Source organism: Artibeus jamaicensis, unplaced genomic scaffold (assembly GCF_021234435.1).
Source record: "Artibeus jamaicensis isolate MK-2021 breed Jamaican fruit bat unplaced genomic scaffold, CSHL_Jam_final scaffold_847, whole genome shotgun sequence".
Classification (NCBI taxonomy): Eukaryota; Metazoa; Chordata; class Mammalia; order Chiroptera; family Phyllostomidae; genus Artibeus; species Artibeus jamaicensis.
The window spans coordinates 19,956,496-19,974,806 of NW_026522057.1; the positions used below are offsets into that span (position 1 = coordinate 19,956,496).

Here is an 18,311-nt window from a genome sequence, read left to right on the forward strand (position 1 = left end):
TAGCATAGGTTTAAGGTTTCAAGTTACTGAAATGACTTGGGAAAGTTTCTAAAGCAGAAATGTTAGACTATCACACAACATTTAATCTCAAGTTATTTCCCCGTTCACTATTTTTACAGCCTGTGCATGTTAGGAAAACATCACCAAAGCAGAAAACAACAATAACAAAAAACATGAAAAACCTAAACACAGTTAAATGTGTGGGTTTTTTTGTTTTGTTTATTGCTATACTCAATAAACATGAAGTAGTGGATATTAAACAATTTATTTTTATTGCATCTTTCCTTGTATATTTAATTTTAGGTTTAATTTATGACTTTAAAATCTTGACTGTCTAGTAGATATAATATTAGCTTATTGAAAGAGTAAACCCAAAGAAAATGAGAATGAATGCTCTTTCCATACTTAATGCTGATTATTCAGAAGACATAGCTGTTTTTATTACACCCAAAATATGTAACTGATTGTATTTACTGACAATTTACTCAGCTCACGTGAATTTGGAAACATTAGATTTAGTCTCTGTATTTCTGGGAGTCTCAGGAATTTAATCTATGTAAGCGCTTATTTATCTATATGCCAGTATGAATAGAACTCCGTTAAGGGGCTTTATAAATGAACTTGGCCATACCATCTGGAAGTAGAAAAACATCACACATCCATAACATACATACGTAATCACACCAACACACACAAAATAGAAAGTTTACAGCTTTCGCTCTAAGACGTCTGCTGTAAGTTAGGCAAATGCAGTATTAAACTCTGCCCTTGGCTTCACTTTTACACTTTTTATTAGAATTGTGTTTCTGGCAGGTGGGACAAGGGGAGGTTCCTTATTCGACACGAGGGCTAAAGATTTTCACAGTGTTTGTGGAGGGGGCCTTTAGGACCCGCATTTGTCCCATGCGTCATCTTAAGGAGGCTGTGGACTACGTTTAGGGTGAGAGACAAGAGGACATCAAGGAGCTGCTTGGATGTGTACAAACCCATCCAAATAGACAAAATAGCCAGTCTGTGTCCAATGAGCCTTCTGCCTTTGCAGCCTCAGTAGGGTTTGGGGGTCCCCTCGGCCTCTGAGATCCCCACATCGGGATTTGAATATCCAAGTGACCAAGGGGCTGGAGTGAGCAGGGAAAAGGTCTGGCAGGTGGATGGAGGGATGGAGAAGGTACATGTTCTCAGGGGGTAAAATCAAGGATTCAGGGGAACTGAAGGGAAGACCAAAGTGGTAAGACGAGGAGACCAGAAGGAAAGTTCTGAGAGGAGCCAGTCTGGGGACATCTCAAGTTTCCCGAAGAGGCCATCGAAGTTCCATGTCATCCTTAGTAAGACCATGCCACCAGGACAGGAGGAAGACAGAGGACACTGGACAGAGGACAGAGGACAGAGCTGGCAGGGCATACAGTCATCAGGGGTTCGAGAAGGGAGTTTCCAGTCCGCTGAGAGCTCCCGTGTTCTTGACGTGCCTGTACGTGCCATTCCCTCCAGAGACCTGCCTGTCACAAACGTGGAAGTCTGGGGCTCTGACCCAGCTTCCAGCAGGGGCGTCCAGCCTTTCGGTGCCTCTGCGCCACACCGGAAGAGGAGTTGTCTCGGGCCACATATTAAATACATTGAGACACATAATCACACAAAAAAAAGTCTCATAATGTTTTAAGTAAATTTATGAGTTTGCATTGGGCCCTGTTCACGGCCGTTTTGGACTGCAGGTGGTCTGAGGGCTGCAGGTTGGACACCCCACAGAACCTCACCACGCTTCAGCACAGGCTAGGATCTCAGCCTCATCAGTGGATCCTGAGCCATCAGTCAGGAGTGAAGACAAAGCCTTCAATGGCGCATACTTAGGGTCCTGGGTGAGAGGCCCAGGGACCCAGGGATGAACCGGATCCTATCTGGCTCTTGAGCCCATCGCAGTTAAAGAAACCAGAGCTGGAGAGTAGCTTAAGCAGCAAAAGCAGATTTTTGTAACATGGGAAAAGAGACCTCAGTTATGGAAAGGGACTCGATTCCAAGTATAGCAGGACCATGGGGATTTACAGCCAGTTAGCAGGCTGGGAGTCAGAGGGTGGAAAATTGCCGAGCAGGAACATCACGGGTACAGGAGGGTGCTGGCCAAACCAACTCCGCAGGATTTTTGCCAAAGGCAGGCCGGGGTGACCAGACGTCGTCACCTGGGGACAGTGAGCGATGAGGAATTCAGTCAGATACCCAGGGCGGGGGATTCTCTGCAGTTAACTTTCGTAGCAAGATTCTTCCTCCGAAGGACAAGACCCAGGGATGGGCCCAGGCCAAAAAAGTGCTTAGAGGAGACCAACTGACTTTGGTTAAGCCGATTTTGTCAGTGACACAGTTACTAGGGCTGAGCTCAGTTTAAAAGGCAGATGGGTGAGTCACACATATTAAGAAAATGTCCTATCATAAAATATGGAAACTGTTTGAAATACATTTTTAATTGGAAGAGAAAGTTACAAAAGGCCCGTATGTTAGGTGGGTGAGGGTGGTGAGGTATAATTCTGTATTTGCTAAAAGAACACGCCTCTTCCACTCCTCCCCCAGGGCACCATCCCAAATTTAGGAATGTGTAATGTACAGACCAGGACCAGAGGTTGTCCCAGTCTCTGGGATGTCACTGGGCTGTGCCAGGGGATAGATTTGAGCATATCAAGTAAGCTCTGCTCACCTTTGGTGACGCAAACCCTCCCAGCGTCCCTGCTGTCTGCATCGCCCACAGAGCTTGTTTACAAATGCAGATTTCCGGTCCCAGACAAGAGCTTCTGATTCAGCCTGGGGATTTGTGTTTAACAACGGGTAGTTCGGAAGCAGCCCGTCTACCTGGCAGGCCCTAGGGCATCCTTAGCATGTATCAGCTTCCGCCTATGCAGAGCTCTCCTGGCTGTACCAGGACTAAATCCCTAGCCTTTCCCATCCCAGGGGAGAATGCGCACAGCACTGGGAAGCTGTGGTCTCTGGAGCTAGAGTCATGAGGTGCCCCTGTATTGGCAGATGGGGCCAGGTGACCCCTTCACGGCCTGAGTTGTGCGATATGGGGTCCTTCATGAGCAACATACACACTCTTTGCTCCCTGTCATGGGGACAGACCCTGGGAGAGTCTGCGGGGAGCCTGGCCCACAGCGTCAGCCCACACCCTTCCTGCTTGGACAGGAGCCTCTGGCTCAACCCAAAACTCCTTCATCAGACATCCTATCTTCACTGTGTTGTGGAGCACTCGTTCATTGTGGGTCTGTCTCCTTCCCTTGACTGGGCTTCCTGAGGGAGAAACTCAGGTTCTGTGGTTATTGCTCAGTCTTTCTGTGCCCAGGGCCTAGCCAGGCCTGGTGCCCACAGGGGCTCCATCAGTGTGTTGAGGAAGTAATGGTGGGTGTGTGAGTGGACAAATGACTGGTGTTCCCTGGGAGCCCAGAAGAGGAAGGATGACCTCTGCTGGGGAAGATGTCACCTGGAACAGGTGCCACCCAGAGGTAGCATTTGAGCTCACTAGGCCTTGGTGGGTGGGAGGGACTGAGCTGGTGGGAAGGTTGGATGCACGTTCCAAGCTCAGGGCACAGCACAGACAAAGACTGGAGGTGCCGAGAAAGGCATGGCCTCCAGCCAGGCTGCAGCGCCCACTTGCCCTGAGCTCAGGGCAGGTCTCTCCACAGTTGCTGCTACTCCCTGCTGAGAGCTCACCAGTGCACCCCAAATAGGACTCATGACCACATCCAGTGTGGTAAATGCTTTACGGGGCAGCTTGGGAAGACTAGGAGAAGGGGGCCCACCTTCTGCCCTGGACACTGACCCTGGCCCTCAGGGCTTATATTTGGGGCTGACCATTTGCAGTCAAATCCCTTGGCCTTGGGTTTGGTGGTTCTCTTCCATAGCAAATACCATTTATTGACTGCCTACTGTACGCCGGGCACTGCAGGGGGTAATTTGTGTGCATCGTATCATCAAACATGTTTGACAACAACCTAGAGCCCATTGGACAACTGAGAAAACTGAAGCTGAGAGAACTAAAATCACAGGCCTCGCGAAGTTCCATGGCAAGGAAATACACGGAGTCACAATACGCGCCCCTATCTGATTCCAAAGCCCTTAAACACTAGTTCCCCGTGATTCAACCCAGTGGCTTGGATCTCTGTTTCCCGGTGAGGAGCCAAACACCGGTGTTTACTTATGTCCAGGTCCCGTGCCGGATGGCGATCGAACATTTAGGGACTGACATCATCGCAGGGATGGAGCGCTGCCGCCAGAAGCCCAGTTCCCATCTAATGGTGTTCGAGGAGAAGGCTGAGGGAGTCCTGGGCACTGACCCAGGGCAGCCTTCGGGGGTTTATTTATATAATGAAGGCTGAGACGCAGAAGCCACTGAGACACCCATGACTTCAGCGCCAGGCGGGCCCTGAGAGGCCGTGTGAGCTGGGCTTTCTCACGTCCGTCTGAACTGGCCCCAGCCGACCCGCACGGACACACTCACGACAACTTGCTGAGCCAGTACTTTACCGCTTTGTAAACATGCGCACACATATGCACGCACGCACGCAAGCACACACACGGATCTGCACGTACCAGATACAACCCTCCTGACTGATCTCGTAATCCATGGATGGACCAGAGATGCAGTTAAAATATTTATTAAACTTGTTCTTGTCAAATGGAAAAACTGAAGTCAGGAAGGGTCAGGCACGTGCCCGAGGTCACTCAGGACATGTGCAAAGTGGGACCAGAGCCTGGTGCCTAGTCCACAGTGCTAGTTACCCATGATTCTGAGTAACAGAACGTGAACCCAGCTGAGTGCCCAGAGGTGTTTGGATGGTTTGGGTGCAAAATGTGTTCAGCTAGTGAGGATTTCGTCTGTGCTTCTCGTGGCTTCAGGGGCACGTAAAATACTGCAGGGCCTCAGGGTCATGACTACGGTCATCCGTTTTTACTGAGCTAGTGGGGTATCGATGGCCAGGCCCCCCTAAAACCATGTTTTCTGTACTGAGTTTCTGATCTTGACTCCTAGCTGTGGCACCCAAGAAGACACAGACATGACCCCTGCTCTCTGGGCATCTGGGATCTACAGCAGCAATGATGGAGGCAAACGAGGCTGCGGCGTGTGGAGCCTGGGGACATCCCCTGAGAGCGCCCTCGGTGCCCGGTGCCCAGACAAGCAAGTAGGGAGTGTTCAGAGCATAGGCCCCGCCCCCGGGAAGCTCAGGCTCTGGATCTGCACCGTCCCAGGTCCAAATCCCCACTCTGCCTATCTTGTGTTGCTTGGCCAGGGCTACATTCCCAGGCTCAATTTACTCACCCATTAAATGGGATCATTGTACCTGTCCGTTGTGTTTTGGGGAAAATGAAATGAGATAACCTGTTTGAACATCTCTGGCACATGAAAGGCAATCAGTAAGTATTAGCTTTTTAAATTATTATTACCATCGTTATTACTGATAGGAAAAAATGCAATTCACAGGTAAAGAGAAGGGGTGAACGTTCCAGAAGGAAGACACCAAGCAAACAGAGGCAGAGCTGAAATCAAAGGGCAAGATTCACAGGGTGGAGGTTTGGGGACATAGAGAATAATTGGGAGATCAAGCTGGAAAGGCAGCACAGCCTCTAGGAGAAGATGCTAGATGTCAGGCTGAAGAACTTGGCAATGGGGAGCCATTGAAGGCTTTAGAGGAAGGGAGGGAAGGCCTTTAGAGGAAGGGAAAGAAAAGATGGGTAGAGAGCTCTTGAGTGATAATAGCAACCCCCTGCCGGAGGTTCACTCACTGCATAGTTGTGGGCTTTCTGAATTCCACAGGAAAATGAATTCTGTCGCCATCCTGGGAGACTCCTAGGAAGTGGCAGGATTTTTTAGGTTGCTGGGTGAGGCTCTTGCTACCTGGGCAGCGTGTGAGTGGGATGGGTTTTTCTGGTAAACCAGAGGTGAGCACTCCAATTTCCTTCCCAGGCTGGTACATGTTCCAGGAACAAGTGCCGGAAACAGGTCTGCAAGTGTGACCAGGTTGTCCTTGTACCTGCAGCATCTGGACACATGCGTCTGGACACGTGCCATGGCTAGGACCTCACTACCAGGAACAGGTCACGCAGGAAGTCCACACCCCTTCAGGACATCTCCGCTGGCCTCCTGAGAACACTGCCTGGCGTGACCATCTAACAGAGCTCCCACCCGTCACCACCATAACTCCAGACCAAGGAGACATGAGCAACTGGGAGGCCAGTGGGTGAGCCCAGCTTGTCCAGACCGCCCCACCAGAGAGGTCAAAACGTCACAACTGCTGTCGTGCCTGCTCAGCTCCTCAGTTCCTATTCCCAGACTTCCCTGTGAGTGAGTTCTTGGAGGGCAGGAACTTAATTTGTTCATTTGATCACTCATTTACTCAACAATCACCTGTTGAGCACCCACTCTGTGGCAAGCATGCTGCTGGGCACCAGGGAGCCTGCTGCATCCGCCAGGGTTTGGTCAGAGCAGCAGAACGACCAGGGCCATCGTTTGCAACCCTTTCATCTCGTGGCACATATAAGTCAATGACTAAAATTCTGCAACACACCCAAAAATCATGTTATAGTTTTAGCCGATCTAACAAATAAGTAGGTATACTTCTGATTCATTCACACAGACAGCTATTGTTGTGTTGGCTGTCGTCATTCTTTACTTTGACAATGTGAGGTCCGTGTCCCTGACCCCTTTTGGTCAGGTGCGGCATGTGTTAACAACCACTGTGCCCACCGGTGCACGGCAGCACACTGGGCTGAAAACCCAACTAGGGGGTGCCTGTGTGCAAAACAAGGGACCTTTTTACAGGGATGTGATGTCTGGGAGTGTGGGGGCCAGTAAAAGCCTGTGTGAGTTTCTTTCTTTCTGTGCTGTTGCTGCTGCCTAGGGTCTTGCAGCCCAAGCGGGAGAGCGAACGGGGCCTGTGCAAGCCCCAAGAACAGCCTGGGACTCCCATCAGCCTCACCGCTGGCAAGTCTCCAGCCAGAGAAGATAAGGAGTCCATTGGGCAGGATGAGATTCAGACGTCAGCGAGGGCTTCCTGTCTGTCGAGTGTCTGTGCGTGTGGGCTGTCTGCCTGCTTTTATATAAAGCTCTACCCAGGGAGGCATTTGCAACCTGGTCTGTATATCTCAGTATCTGCCCTGAAAGGGCGGCCATCGGGCAATTTTGGGAGAGATGAGCCTCCTGGTGGTTCTCTTGCCAGGCATAGTCAAATAAAAGAGTCAAGGAGACCCCTCTTCCCAAGTTGCAGCAATCATGTGACTTCAATCATTTCCTCCAGAGCTGTTCACAGCTGTGAGGGTGGATCCAGGCAGCAGGCATAGATGACCCCAGCGGGGTCCCCTCCACTGAAGATGAAGGTCAGGGCCCCAGCCAGGCTAACCACCCAAGGACAGACTTTGGAATCCCAGGAGACAGTTAGTTCAGAGAAGAAATGGAGCTGGCTCTCAGGTGGAATCCAGGTGATCCTTCTGAGAACCCCCAGTGTGGCTGAGTCCCTGAACCATCCCAGGTTCTATTTTCTCTCCCTGCGGGCTAGAGTTGAAGACAGTGGGAAAGTGGTCGGAGCCCAGGATTCAGAACCAGCCATCTGTTTGTCGGTGTGCTGTGTGGCTTTGCAAATGTCTCCTAACCTCTCTGGGCCTCCATGTCCTGGTAGGTAAATGCAAGTTCTTCCCAGACCCTTCCACATCAAACCCACATCAGCTTGTAGTGTTGCTCTCATAACTTCATAGCACCCCTAGTCCACAAATGCCTGTCAGCACTGGTCTGAATACTGGGTCTCTGAGCTGGGATACCCCGGGGAGAAGGGCCTGTTCCCAGCCCCTTCCTGCAGAATGTACAAGCAAGGCACCGCCTCGCCTGCTGGGTGACCCTGAAGGGAAGGGAGAAGCCTATGCTGGGTCTCTTCTCCATCACCCAGAACACTGCAATCAAAGGGAAATGGCGTTAAGAATGAAGCTCCCCTTTCCTCCACATACCTGGTTAAAAGTGAGCTTGGAAAACGACTCTGCTCAAAAAGATGTTGTGAATAAGTTGGACGCCTGAGCCCTGTTCTGTGTCACATCGTCGAATACAGACACGTGTCCTCATCACACTTTTCTAAAACACCAGTGTGTTTGGGGCATTCAAAAACTCAAACTGCATTTAGAAAATGGTTAACACTGGAGGTTTTAAACATAGACCCCATTTATCATGAGGCTATTTTGGGATTCGTCGGTGGAAGAGAGCCAAAGGTCTCTTCTAGGCTAGGACTCTCCTTTGTTTTAAAATATGCCCTTTCTTCCTGCTGTCTGGGTATTCTTACAAATTACTAGATGAGCTGGGGTTTTTAATGTCCTTACTTGGTAAAAATAAACCTCGTAGCTGAAACCTACTTTAAAAAACGTTCTGTTCTGTGAAACCCCAGGACCTCAGCATCCCTGCGCCAGCATCCAGGTGGCTTCAGGTTTCCCAGTTACGTGGCGTGAAACATGACAGTTTCTCTTTGTAAAAGACAATGTCAGAGAGGTTCAGAAGTGGGCTGGGCTTGCCCAGCTGGAGAAACCAAGCCGGGACTTGAATGTGGCGCTCTCTGTCCTGGAATCCCCTGCTTGTATAATTACAAATTCTCTTCTCCCCACCCCCTCAAGGGAAAATGAGACCCCTTGCTTGGCTCCAGAGGACCCCCAAGATTTAAGGAGGTGAGCCTCAAAGAAGGCCTGACACTCATCTCAGAAAACCTTCTATCTCAGAGGGCTTGGTTAACTTCGGGTTTAGTGGCCCAGAAACAGAGAAAGGTGCAGGAACCCCCCCACAGCAGAGAGGAATGCCTGTGTGGTTTGTATTACTCCTGAGGAGACATTTTAATATCTACATGTCAGATGTATGGAGTCAATTTTGCTTCTTGTTGAGTAACACTCCCTAGAGAGTGGCAGAAACTGAGAAGTACATGGATACCAGGGAAGTCTTCCTCCCGGAGATGGGGCTCTGTCTTCAGAGTCGACAATGATGGGCTTGGAGTTCAGAGGGAGCTCTGAGCTCCAGAAGGACTGATCTCACACGTGGAGAGGCCAGGGACCTTGACTTTGTCGAGTCCTATGATCAGACTCAATCTCTGGGGATTCTGTGGAGAGCGAAAGGTGGCCATGGGGCTCCTCCCAGGCCAGTGGACCATCAAGAAAAAATGAGGGGCAAGACAAGGGAACCTCTCTCAGGAGCCCAGAGTTGGAAAGCTCCATGTTGTAGGAGGAGGGGACAAAAGTCATGATCTGGGAGGAGCTCACTGAGGGTCACTAGATGCAGCAGAGTTTGGAGACATATCTGTAGGCAGGGTTGTAGCTCCTTAGGTTTTTCTTCAGGCATTCGACCAACTTCTGGTCACAGGCACAGAGCTGCACCTGGCATTGGGGTCCGGGCTCTGCAAACAGGATGCCAAATGCAGAATGAGGAACAGAAGGTACGCTCGCTCTACCGACCTTGACTCCCGGGCTTGCTTCAGTCAGGACTTGCTTCTAGGCTGAGCGGATTCTTAGTCTGCTCCCTGCTCTGTGGGAGCACTCAGTCTGGTGAGGGAGCACAGTGTCTACACTGGGGGGGGGGTGGTGCGTAATCTGATGGAAGGGACCAGCTGCTACCCAGGGTGAGGTTGCAGCCCAGGGAGTCACAGTTCCTGCCCTCAGGGAGCTCCCAGTCTGAGGGTGGGGACTGCCCCTGTTCCGAAGGAACCCCAGTTCCCACAAAGACGCCACACTCAGACTTAGCTTTGAACTCAGGTGGACCTGAACTTGAATCCCAACTCTAGCTGTGTGTATTGGCAAGCCTTTGAGTTTCAGTTTCTTCATCTGTAGAATGGGGAAACTAAACCTACTCATGGGGCACTTTCAGGGAGCAAGTAAAAGGAAATATGCAAAGCATTTGGTACTACTAAACACTCACTCTAAGAGGTCAGAGACAGGGGCAATATTTCTGCACACACACACACACCCCCCCCCCCAGCTCTGTCTCCCAAGATGTAGGCTGACTGACATCTAGGGGCAGCTGCATTCAGAGCCAGCAGAGGCCCGGGCTTTTCCAGGGGCCTGAATGGGAAGCCCCAGCCTTACCGCAGGAGACCAGGCCCCGTGAGATTCTGTACTTGTAATACTGTGCCCAGGTGTTGCAGCCTTTCTTCTCCAGCACCTCATAGCAGCGGTCATGCACCTGGCAGCACCTGTCAGTGCGAGACACTTAGATCCTAAGTGGAAGGGGCGTGTCGCTTAGGCAGAGACCACATCAGTAGGTGTAGTCTGGCAGAGAAAGAATCTAGTAATAATATGCCCTTCCTCTCGGACGGCCTACCATTGGTGAGCAGCTCATAATCGTGCTTTGTCTTCCTAAGCTCTCCATGAGACTACATCTCCCAGCCTCCCTTGCAGGTAAATGTGGTCACATGACCAGGTTCCAGTCTGGAGAATGCGGGTAGAAGTGATGCACACCACTTCCGGACCTACCCATAAAAACCTCACACGTTATCCTCCCCTCTCTCTCTTTCTCCATCTCTCAGCTGGATGACGATCCAGCCAAGGACTTGGAAGCTGCAGGGAAGGGCAGAGCCACAAGGTAGAAGGAACCTGGGTCCCAGAATCAACAATGTTTGGTCAAGCTGTTATAAGACCAAAAAATAAACTTCCAGTGTGTTAGGTATAGCAGCTTGCATTAAAAAAAATTTTTTTTGAGATACAGAAAAGTGGAGAACATTGTACAGAATGTTCCCATTACCCCAGATCCAGTTTCCCCTATTATTAACATCTTATACTAATATAATGCATGTGCGACAATTAACAAACCAATATTAACTAAGTAATTTAACCAACTACTAAATAACAATAGACCGTTATTGATTCATTATTGCAAAAAGTTCACAGCTTATTCAGCTCTCCTTGGTTTTCTCCTACTGTCCTCCTTTCTCCTACAGGACCCCGTCATGACATTCGGTCATCAGGGCTCTTTAGGCTCCTGTTGGCTGTGTCCACTCCTCACATGTTTTTAATGCCCTTGACAGTTCTGAGGGAGGCTGGTCATGTGTTTGTAGGATGCCCTGCTGCTGGGATTGCTCGGACGTTTTTCTCATGTGAAGACTGTGGTTATGTGCTTTCATTTTTTGCTCAAATTGTTGCAGCGTTGGCCAGGGGGAGCCCTTTGTGTTGGCGCCTGTGCTCACGGACACATCTCTCAGCCTCCCTTGTTGATGCGGGGTCTGTCTGGGGTGCGTCAGGTTTTCTTCGCACCCATCCTAACTGTCCGCATTGTAAGAAGCTCCTGGCTCATCTTGAGTATTTCCCGCCCTGGTCCTGGCATCGGCCATTTCTCCAAGGAGCCATGGTTCCTTGGAGAATGATATTAGAAACCAGCTCTGGCCACCAGCTGTTGCTTATGGCAATTGAGGGGTTGTTTCTTTTAGGTCCTGTTAGCTGACAGAGTAAAAATATATGTATGTGTCTGTATTATCAATAACCCCGTGTACACATATACGTATACATATGTCCATATGTAACCATTGCATCTATATGAAGTTAGACAAGGTCCACACTGAAGTCTCTACCTCTAGTCCACTGCCATGTAGAGTGTTCCAGCATCCTGTCCCTGTGTGTCTGCGAACTGCCACTCCAGCAGTGAGAAACTTGGCTCCCACCGTCCGCCATCCAACTGCTCAACTGCCCCTTTCCATTGTACATGTCTCGAAGTGTCAAAATTGTTAACCCAGCAGGTTGCATTTTCCAAAGGACAATCACTCTCATCTCCCATGTTCTGGAACATGGATGCTTCCCAATCAAGAACTAGCTAGAACCTCCCTCTTAAAGCCACTGTAACTGCCTTAACCTAGAGTTTACTGGAAGGACTGCCATGACCCTTCTGAGGCCTAATCATAAAAATGCTATACTCTCGTCTTGCAGCCTTGAGATACTCTCTCTTGGAACTCTAGAGTCACTGTGCCTTGAGACAACCCAAACAACCTAGGAGAGGCCCAAGTACCAGGAGCGGAGGCCCCCGGTCCCCAGCCTCCTTTGAGCTCCCAGCCAGCAGACAGCAACAACTTGCCAGCTACCTGGGTGAGCCATCTGGATCACCCAGCCTCAGTCAAGGTGCCCAAGCTGAAGCCACTTGAAGCCATCCCACCCAGCCTTAGCCAAATGGCAGATTCTTAGCAAAATCAGTGGTCATCATCCTTTTAAGCCATTACATGTTAGGATGATTTGTTATGTAGCAATAGCCCATCTGATACTTAGGCCACTGGGATTCAGAGGGTTACTAGATGTATCTTGGGAGAGTTGGTTAACCTCTCCGAGACTCAGTTTTCTTATCTGTGAAATGGTGCTTTAATATTCATGGAGTCAGAGGAGATAATGTGGGTGCAGAGTGGGAGCAGAAGGGCAGTTGTGATACTCAGCTCACCCATCGGTAGCATCCTTGGGGGTCCCCTGACCGCCCAAGCCGCAGTAACAGCCATAAAAGCCATAGTCTATCAGGGGGTCCTTTCCCGTCACGTCCTTGATCATCGAATTCAGTTCCAGGAAGCCTCCCAGCACAGCGGGCGCACCTGAAAGACAGCCCGTCCCCAGATGAAACCCAGGCCTGCCTGCTGCAGGCCCGCTCTCCCAGCATGCCCCTGCCCCTTCCCCCACCCTGGGGCTTGGTGAGGGGGCAAAGGTCTCTTCTTTTATCCTCCCCATTAATGGGGCAGGGACAAGGAAGGCGAGGGCAAGCAACACAGGGAAGCCGTTTCGAGTTTGGACTTGGAGACTGAGTGAGCCGGGGTCCAGACTGCAGCCCTGCCAGTAATTCACAGCATGATGTTGAGTGGGTCACTTACCTCTCAGAGCCTCCGTTTCCTCAGTTTCCTAAAATGTACACCCAGCTCTTAGAGTTGTGATGAGGTTAAAACGAGACAAAGGGTGTGTCGTAAATTTGGAGCCCAGCGGCAGGTGTGTACCAAGTGACCAGAAACAGGAGGTAGAATTGACGTGGTATCTGTGTGAAGCTGGCCACCCAGCTCTCATGCGTGCGTCTCCCCGCCACGTGCCTCTCCCTCTTCCCACTAACAGCACCATTCAGAGCACGAGGCTCCGCCAGCGAGATGGACCCCTGAGAGGTCACTGAAGCCAGCCAGCTCCCTCATCTCCCAGACCGGGAAACTGAGGCCCGGAGGGAAAGGTGGCTCGCTCCGCAGCACACCGTGAGCCAGAGGCTCCAGGCCTCCTGCTCCCCCTGGAGTCCCCACGGGTCTGGAGACCTCCAAGAGCAGGACAGCCTGACGAGGAGTGCAGGGGAGGCCTGAAGGCAGACCCCTGTGCTGTGCCGGCACCACCAGCTGGGAGGCAGCAGCACAGGGGTGAATAGAAACCTGGACAGGCCTGAGCAGAGAATGACCAGAAACCCTGGGGTGGAATATTTCTATAAGGTGATTTCTATCATTTCGTTTTTGTCTGCCTCCTGCTTCAATCTCAATACCACATGTTCTCCATGTAGCACAGCCCTACATGTCGCCTGGGACCACCCTTCCCATCTCACCCCCCCCCGCCCACAGCCCTGCCAGTGGGCTTTCAGCAACATCATGGACCAGAAAACAGGCTGGGAGTGGCCAAGACCCTGCTGATGTCCACACAGTAAGTGCAAGTCCCCGATTCAAACTTAAGTTCTACCGACTCAGACTAGTCTCCTTTCCATTACCCTATTGTTCCTAGAGAATAGAAGGTCACAAGTTCAAAGGCCATGAGGCCATAACTTACTGCAAACCAGGAGCCAAGCCAGCATGAGGAGGCCCTTCATCTCTGAGACTCTGGAAAAAAAAACACACCCCATGACATACTTACCAGGAGATGTCCCCATGGCCCTTTCCAACCCTACCCCTGGCTTCCCACCAAATCCGAACTTCTCGTGTTGGTCAAAAAATAGGCAACTCCAGTGAGAAAAGATGAGGCAAACACCTCAAGGACTTGACCCAATGGGTCTCTGGGGACAGAGGGACATTTGTGAGGTCCCCTATAGAGATGGGAGAGAACCCTCCCATCACAAATGCACCTGACCACAAACACCCCCAACGCAACTGCCCCTTCCACAGAAAGTGGCTAACGGTGACCGAAGGAGTCGGTGGGGTCCTTCAGTGGGCGGGGACTTGACGGCACAAGTGAGGGGCAGGAGTAGACACGGCTGGGCAGGGTGATGGATGAGGGAGGTGGCGGGGAGAAAAGAACACGGGACGAAGGGAGAGACAGGGTCAGGGCTGGGAGGACAGGAGGGAGACCAATGGTGTTAAGTCTCGTCTCCCTTTATCTCACAGTACAGAGGGCCTGGCTGAGACTGTCTTCTCTACTGGGTTGTTTTGGTGTTTTTTTTTAAAGATTTTATTTTTGGAGAGAGGGGAAAGGAGGGAGAGAAGGGGAACAAAACATCAACGTGTGGTTGCCTCTTGAGAGCCCCCTACTGGGGACCTGGTCCTCAACCCAGGCATGTACCCTGACTGGGAATCGAACCAGTGACCCCTTGGTTCGCAGGCTGGCACTCAATCCACTGAGTCACACCAGCCGGGGCTGTGCTGGTCTCCTGAGGGCAGAAGCTGGGAGATTCATCCCTGTCTCCCAGCACTGAGGACGGCACCCAGCCCGAAGCAGGTGCTCAGGGAGGAAGCAAGGGCACACTGCGTGTGACGTGGCTTTCAGGGCCTTGTTAGGGCTTCTGTGGGTCCCAAGCACTTTTGCCTTCATAGTCCTCTTTCTCCACACACACAAAAATCCTTTTTACATTATATTTTACAACTACATTGGTATAAAAACAAATGCAATTCAAGCTGGATTCACTATTGCTACATGCATTTTTTCTTCAATGTTAAAAGAATTTAAAACTGAAACATTTTCATGGGCCCCAATAAGTTGACCCTGGGCACTCGTGAGCTCTCTGAAGGCCAGGTATCATCATTGCCATTTTACTAGTGGAGAAACGCAGGCTCAGAGAGCTCAAGGAACTTGCCAGGAGTCACATAGCTAGTACGAATTGGAGGCAGGGTTCGAACCCAGGCCTCGAGCCCCCATCCCCACAGGGGTGAACTCTCCTTTGAGCCATGGACCTCTGTCCCGTGGACTCACAGGCCCCAGCTGCCTCCCCCGGCAGACACATGAATCACTGGCCTACGGTCCAAAAAAAATCACATCCAGATGCAGAGGAAATTCCATGTGTCTTGGGCCAGTGCCGGATCCTAACTTGGCCTCTCACAGGGTGCTTTGCTAGTGGCTGCCTGCTTCCCTTCCCTCTCTTCATCTCAAAGTCCTCTTTCATCTGCAGCTGCCCAGCCGGCCAATGGTCTGCCACCATTTCCGCTTCGGTGCCCTGCCATCTCTGATCCCTTCAGAGGTCACTTCTGCTTGTGCTGTACCCAGAGCCCCTGGCCCCTCCCAAGGCCTGGCTCCAAACACACAACTTCCAACTCCAGGGCTCCTGGCTACTGGGATGGCCTCTTCATGCAGCTCGTCTGAGTTCCAAGAATATTCCTGAGGGTTCTCTCCACCCATGGCCTCCACCCGGAGGGCTCTAAATATCCAAGCCAATGGCCATAGATCCTATCCTTCCATAGCGATCTTTCTCACAGCAGGAGGAAGATGCCAACTACCGTGTCCTGGGCACCTACAGTGGGCCCGGCACCACCCACTGCCCCTTCGAACCCGCCAATGACCATGGCAGGAGCAAACTGTTAGACCTGCTGGCACAGCACCTGTCCCTTCAGCAGTCGCTGGTTGACTGAGAGAATACCACTGGTCAATTTTACAGACCAGGAAATTGAGGCACAGGAAGGGAAGGTGAGCTGCCTGAGGATTCAGCCCAGGGGCGTGGCTAGACTCCTTTGACCGACCGGACCGCCCTGGAGCAGCCTCTGCGCAGTAGCCACGTTGCCACTTTTCTATATCTTAGGGTGCCTTGTAGGGCTGGGGGCCTTGCTGGGCTGGGAAGAGACAGCCCCTCCCAGGACCAGCTCACTCCTAGAGATAGCCAAAAACAAAGCAACCAATCCAAAACTTCCTTGCCCAGTCACCTCCTTTATTTAACATTCCGGCTCCCAGCCAATATTTCCTCTGCTCTAAGTCACCCCAGGGCCTCGGACAGACCACAGCTCCCACCCCCAGACTGTCCTGCCCTGCACCCTGGATCGTACTCTCGCTCATTTCTTCTGCCTCCTGACCGACCCTGGGGCGTTGCGAGCAGCCCAGCCTGGTGTGGTGTGTTCCGTCTCTTGGAAACTGTGAGTAACAAACTACCTTTTAAATGGCGCATCTCCTGTTGGCCTCATCATACCCGAGTTAAGAATAAGACCCGGTGCGTTTTAGAACAAGGGCTGTGGTCGTGAGTGGAGGCCCGGGGTGAACGGTCTGAGAAAAGTTTCCCAGAGGTGGCAGAGCGGTTGACCAGCTGCTCTGGGGACAGGGAGAATGGACACCAACGAAGCCCAAAGCAGACCCCCAGGCGAAGGGTGTGGGGCTGGCTATTTTCGTCAAGCGGCCACAGGGGACAATGAGTGTGGCCAGGAGATAATTTCGGAGTGGAGCAGTGGCTGTGGTCAGGAGAGGTGGGGACAGCAGAGACAGATGGTGACAGAGCATGGAAATGTGGGAGCCGGGGAGTGGCAGGTCCCCGGACAAACTGATCCTCCCAGTCCCCATGCAGCAGTGCCCCCCACGCCCATGACCCCCTCAGCGCACGTCCTCCAGCTGGAAAGATGAACAGTCCCAGTCTCCGCTCACGGGAGGCACAGGAGATCTCCCTGCCATTTGTGGGGCCAGCGCTGAAGGGCCAGGGGTCCCGCCTGACAGCCCCTCTCTGTGCCCGTCCCTGCCACCCCCTCGGGTAAGGCAGCCCCCAGAATGAGACTCCTCACCAGGGAGATGGGCTGTGAGTCCTTGTCTTCGTCGTGCCTGGAGAAGATGCCCGGCTTGGGCCCGCCTGGTTTTAAGGGCTTCCCTGCCTGCCCTGCACCTCCCCCTCTCCCCGCCCCCTGGCCAGCTCCAGGATTCCCGGTACTCACATAGGAAGTCCAACTTCTCCTCTTTTGACCCCTGAGGATTCCCCCCCCCTCTGTATTCAGAAGCTGCTGTTTCCTCAAGGATGCCACGGGGCCTGGGTGGGTTTCAGGAGGGATAGTGACCTCAGCCTGGCCGGCCCAGCCCCAGTCCAGAGTCCTCCTCCACCCAGAGCTGGAGATCTAGAACCCTCTCCTGAACGCAGCTGCCCTCCCCCCTGCCCACTCCCCCACCCCGGGCCACACCAGGGTCTCTGTCCAGGCCTTGAGCCCACACTCCCGCTTGGATTTCACTCTGCCTCGCTGGGCCCCTTCCCAGGGACAGCCAGGCGGCACCCCCTCCAGCCTCTGCCCCGTTCTCTTCCTGTCGGTCCCCACCTGCCAACCCCAACTCTCTCTGTCCTGGAGTCAAAGCAAAATGTTTCCAAACCCACCTGGCGCCTTTCTTTGCCCCAAACTCCCTACCAAACCCCTGCATTTCCTCCCTCTGAGGAGAAACCGCCACCTTGCAGTTAAAGAGCATAAGCTGGAGTCCCCCCCCTGCCCCCCTGAAGTAGCTGTGGGGCCCCCAGGAAAGTCACTGCTCTTCTCTGTTCCTGTGACACATGAGAATAATGACTCCCGGCCACTGGAGAGGCTCAGGGAGAGAAATGGCCTGTAGAAAATGAGGCCCAGTGGGGAAGTGTGAGAATCAGCGGTTAACATCACAGCTCCAAGTTCTGGGTGCAAATCCTGGTCTCCCCACTACAAGCTGTTGCATTCAACTCAGGGCCTCGGGTAGTTTTCTTGCCTATAGTTACTAGGATTAAATGACTGAATGCACTTGTAACAGAGCAGTGGCAAAATAATGCTAACAGATAATAACCCCCTGGAGTGTTCTCGCAAGGACACAGGAGCTGTTATTATTCTCCACTCATGTTAACCCCCATGCCCCCATCCTGACCTCCACTTACACACACTTTTCCGAGAAGCCGGGAGTGCACCCGCCCTCCTGTACTAAAAGCCCCTCCTTCGGGCCTTGCTGAGACTACCGCATCCTGGGACCCAACCATAAGCACCCCGCGGACTCCGGGAATCCAGTTGAATACAAAAAGTCCCCACTGAGTGTCTGCTACATGCCTGGCACGGCTGGGGACCCACAGTGAACAAGAGAGACCCCCCTCAAGCCGCCTTCTGGTTGGGGGACACAGAGAGCAAAGGCATCAAGCAAATAAACAGGCAGCACGTCCAGGGGCAGTAACTGCGGTGGGAAACTCCTCTGCTCTGCGTTTTTATTTCTCTTTTACCACCACCAGCTTCTTC

At 52.0% G+C, this 18,311-nt stretch overlaps 2 protein-coding genes across 2 annotated transcripts in view; one reads left to right on the plus strand and one right to left on the minus strand.

Moving 5' to 3' along the window:
- Window positions 1-8,812: 8,812 nt before the first annotated feature.
- Window positions 8,813-16,904, minus strand: PLA2G5 (phospholipase A2 group V). Its single transcript, XM_037140102.2, has 5 exons — window positions 16,869-16,904; window positions 13,735-13,784; window positions 12,401-12,545; window positions 10,072-10,178; window positions 8,813-9,386 (listed from the first exon to the last, which is right to left on the minus strand). The coding sequence occupies exons 2-5, from the start codon at window positions 13,772-13,774 to the stop codon at window positions 9,262-9,264; spliced, it is 417 nt and encodes a 138-aa protein (XP_036995997.1). The 5' UTR covers window positions 13,775-13,784; window positions 16,869-16,904; the 3' UTR covers window positions 8,813-9,261.
- Window positions 16,043-18,311, plus strand: part of PLA2G2A (phospholipase A2 group IIA) — a 29,702-nt gene continuing 27,433 nt past the window's right edge. Inside the window, exon 1 of the mRNA XM_037140101.2 lies at window positions 16,043-16,235. The gene's annotated coding sequence lies outside the window, so the exon portion shown is untranslated. The remainder of the gene's footprint in view (window positions 16,236-18,311) is intronic.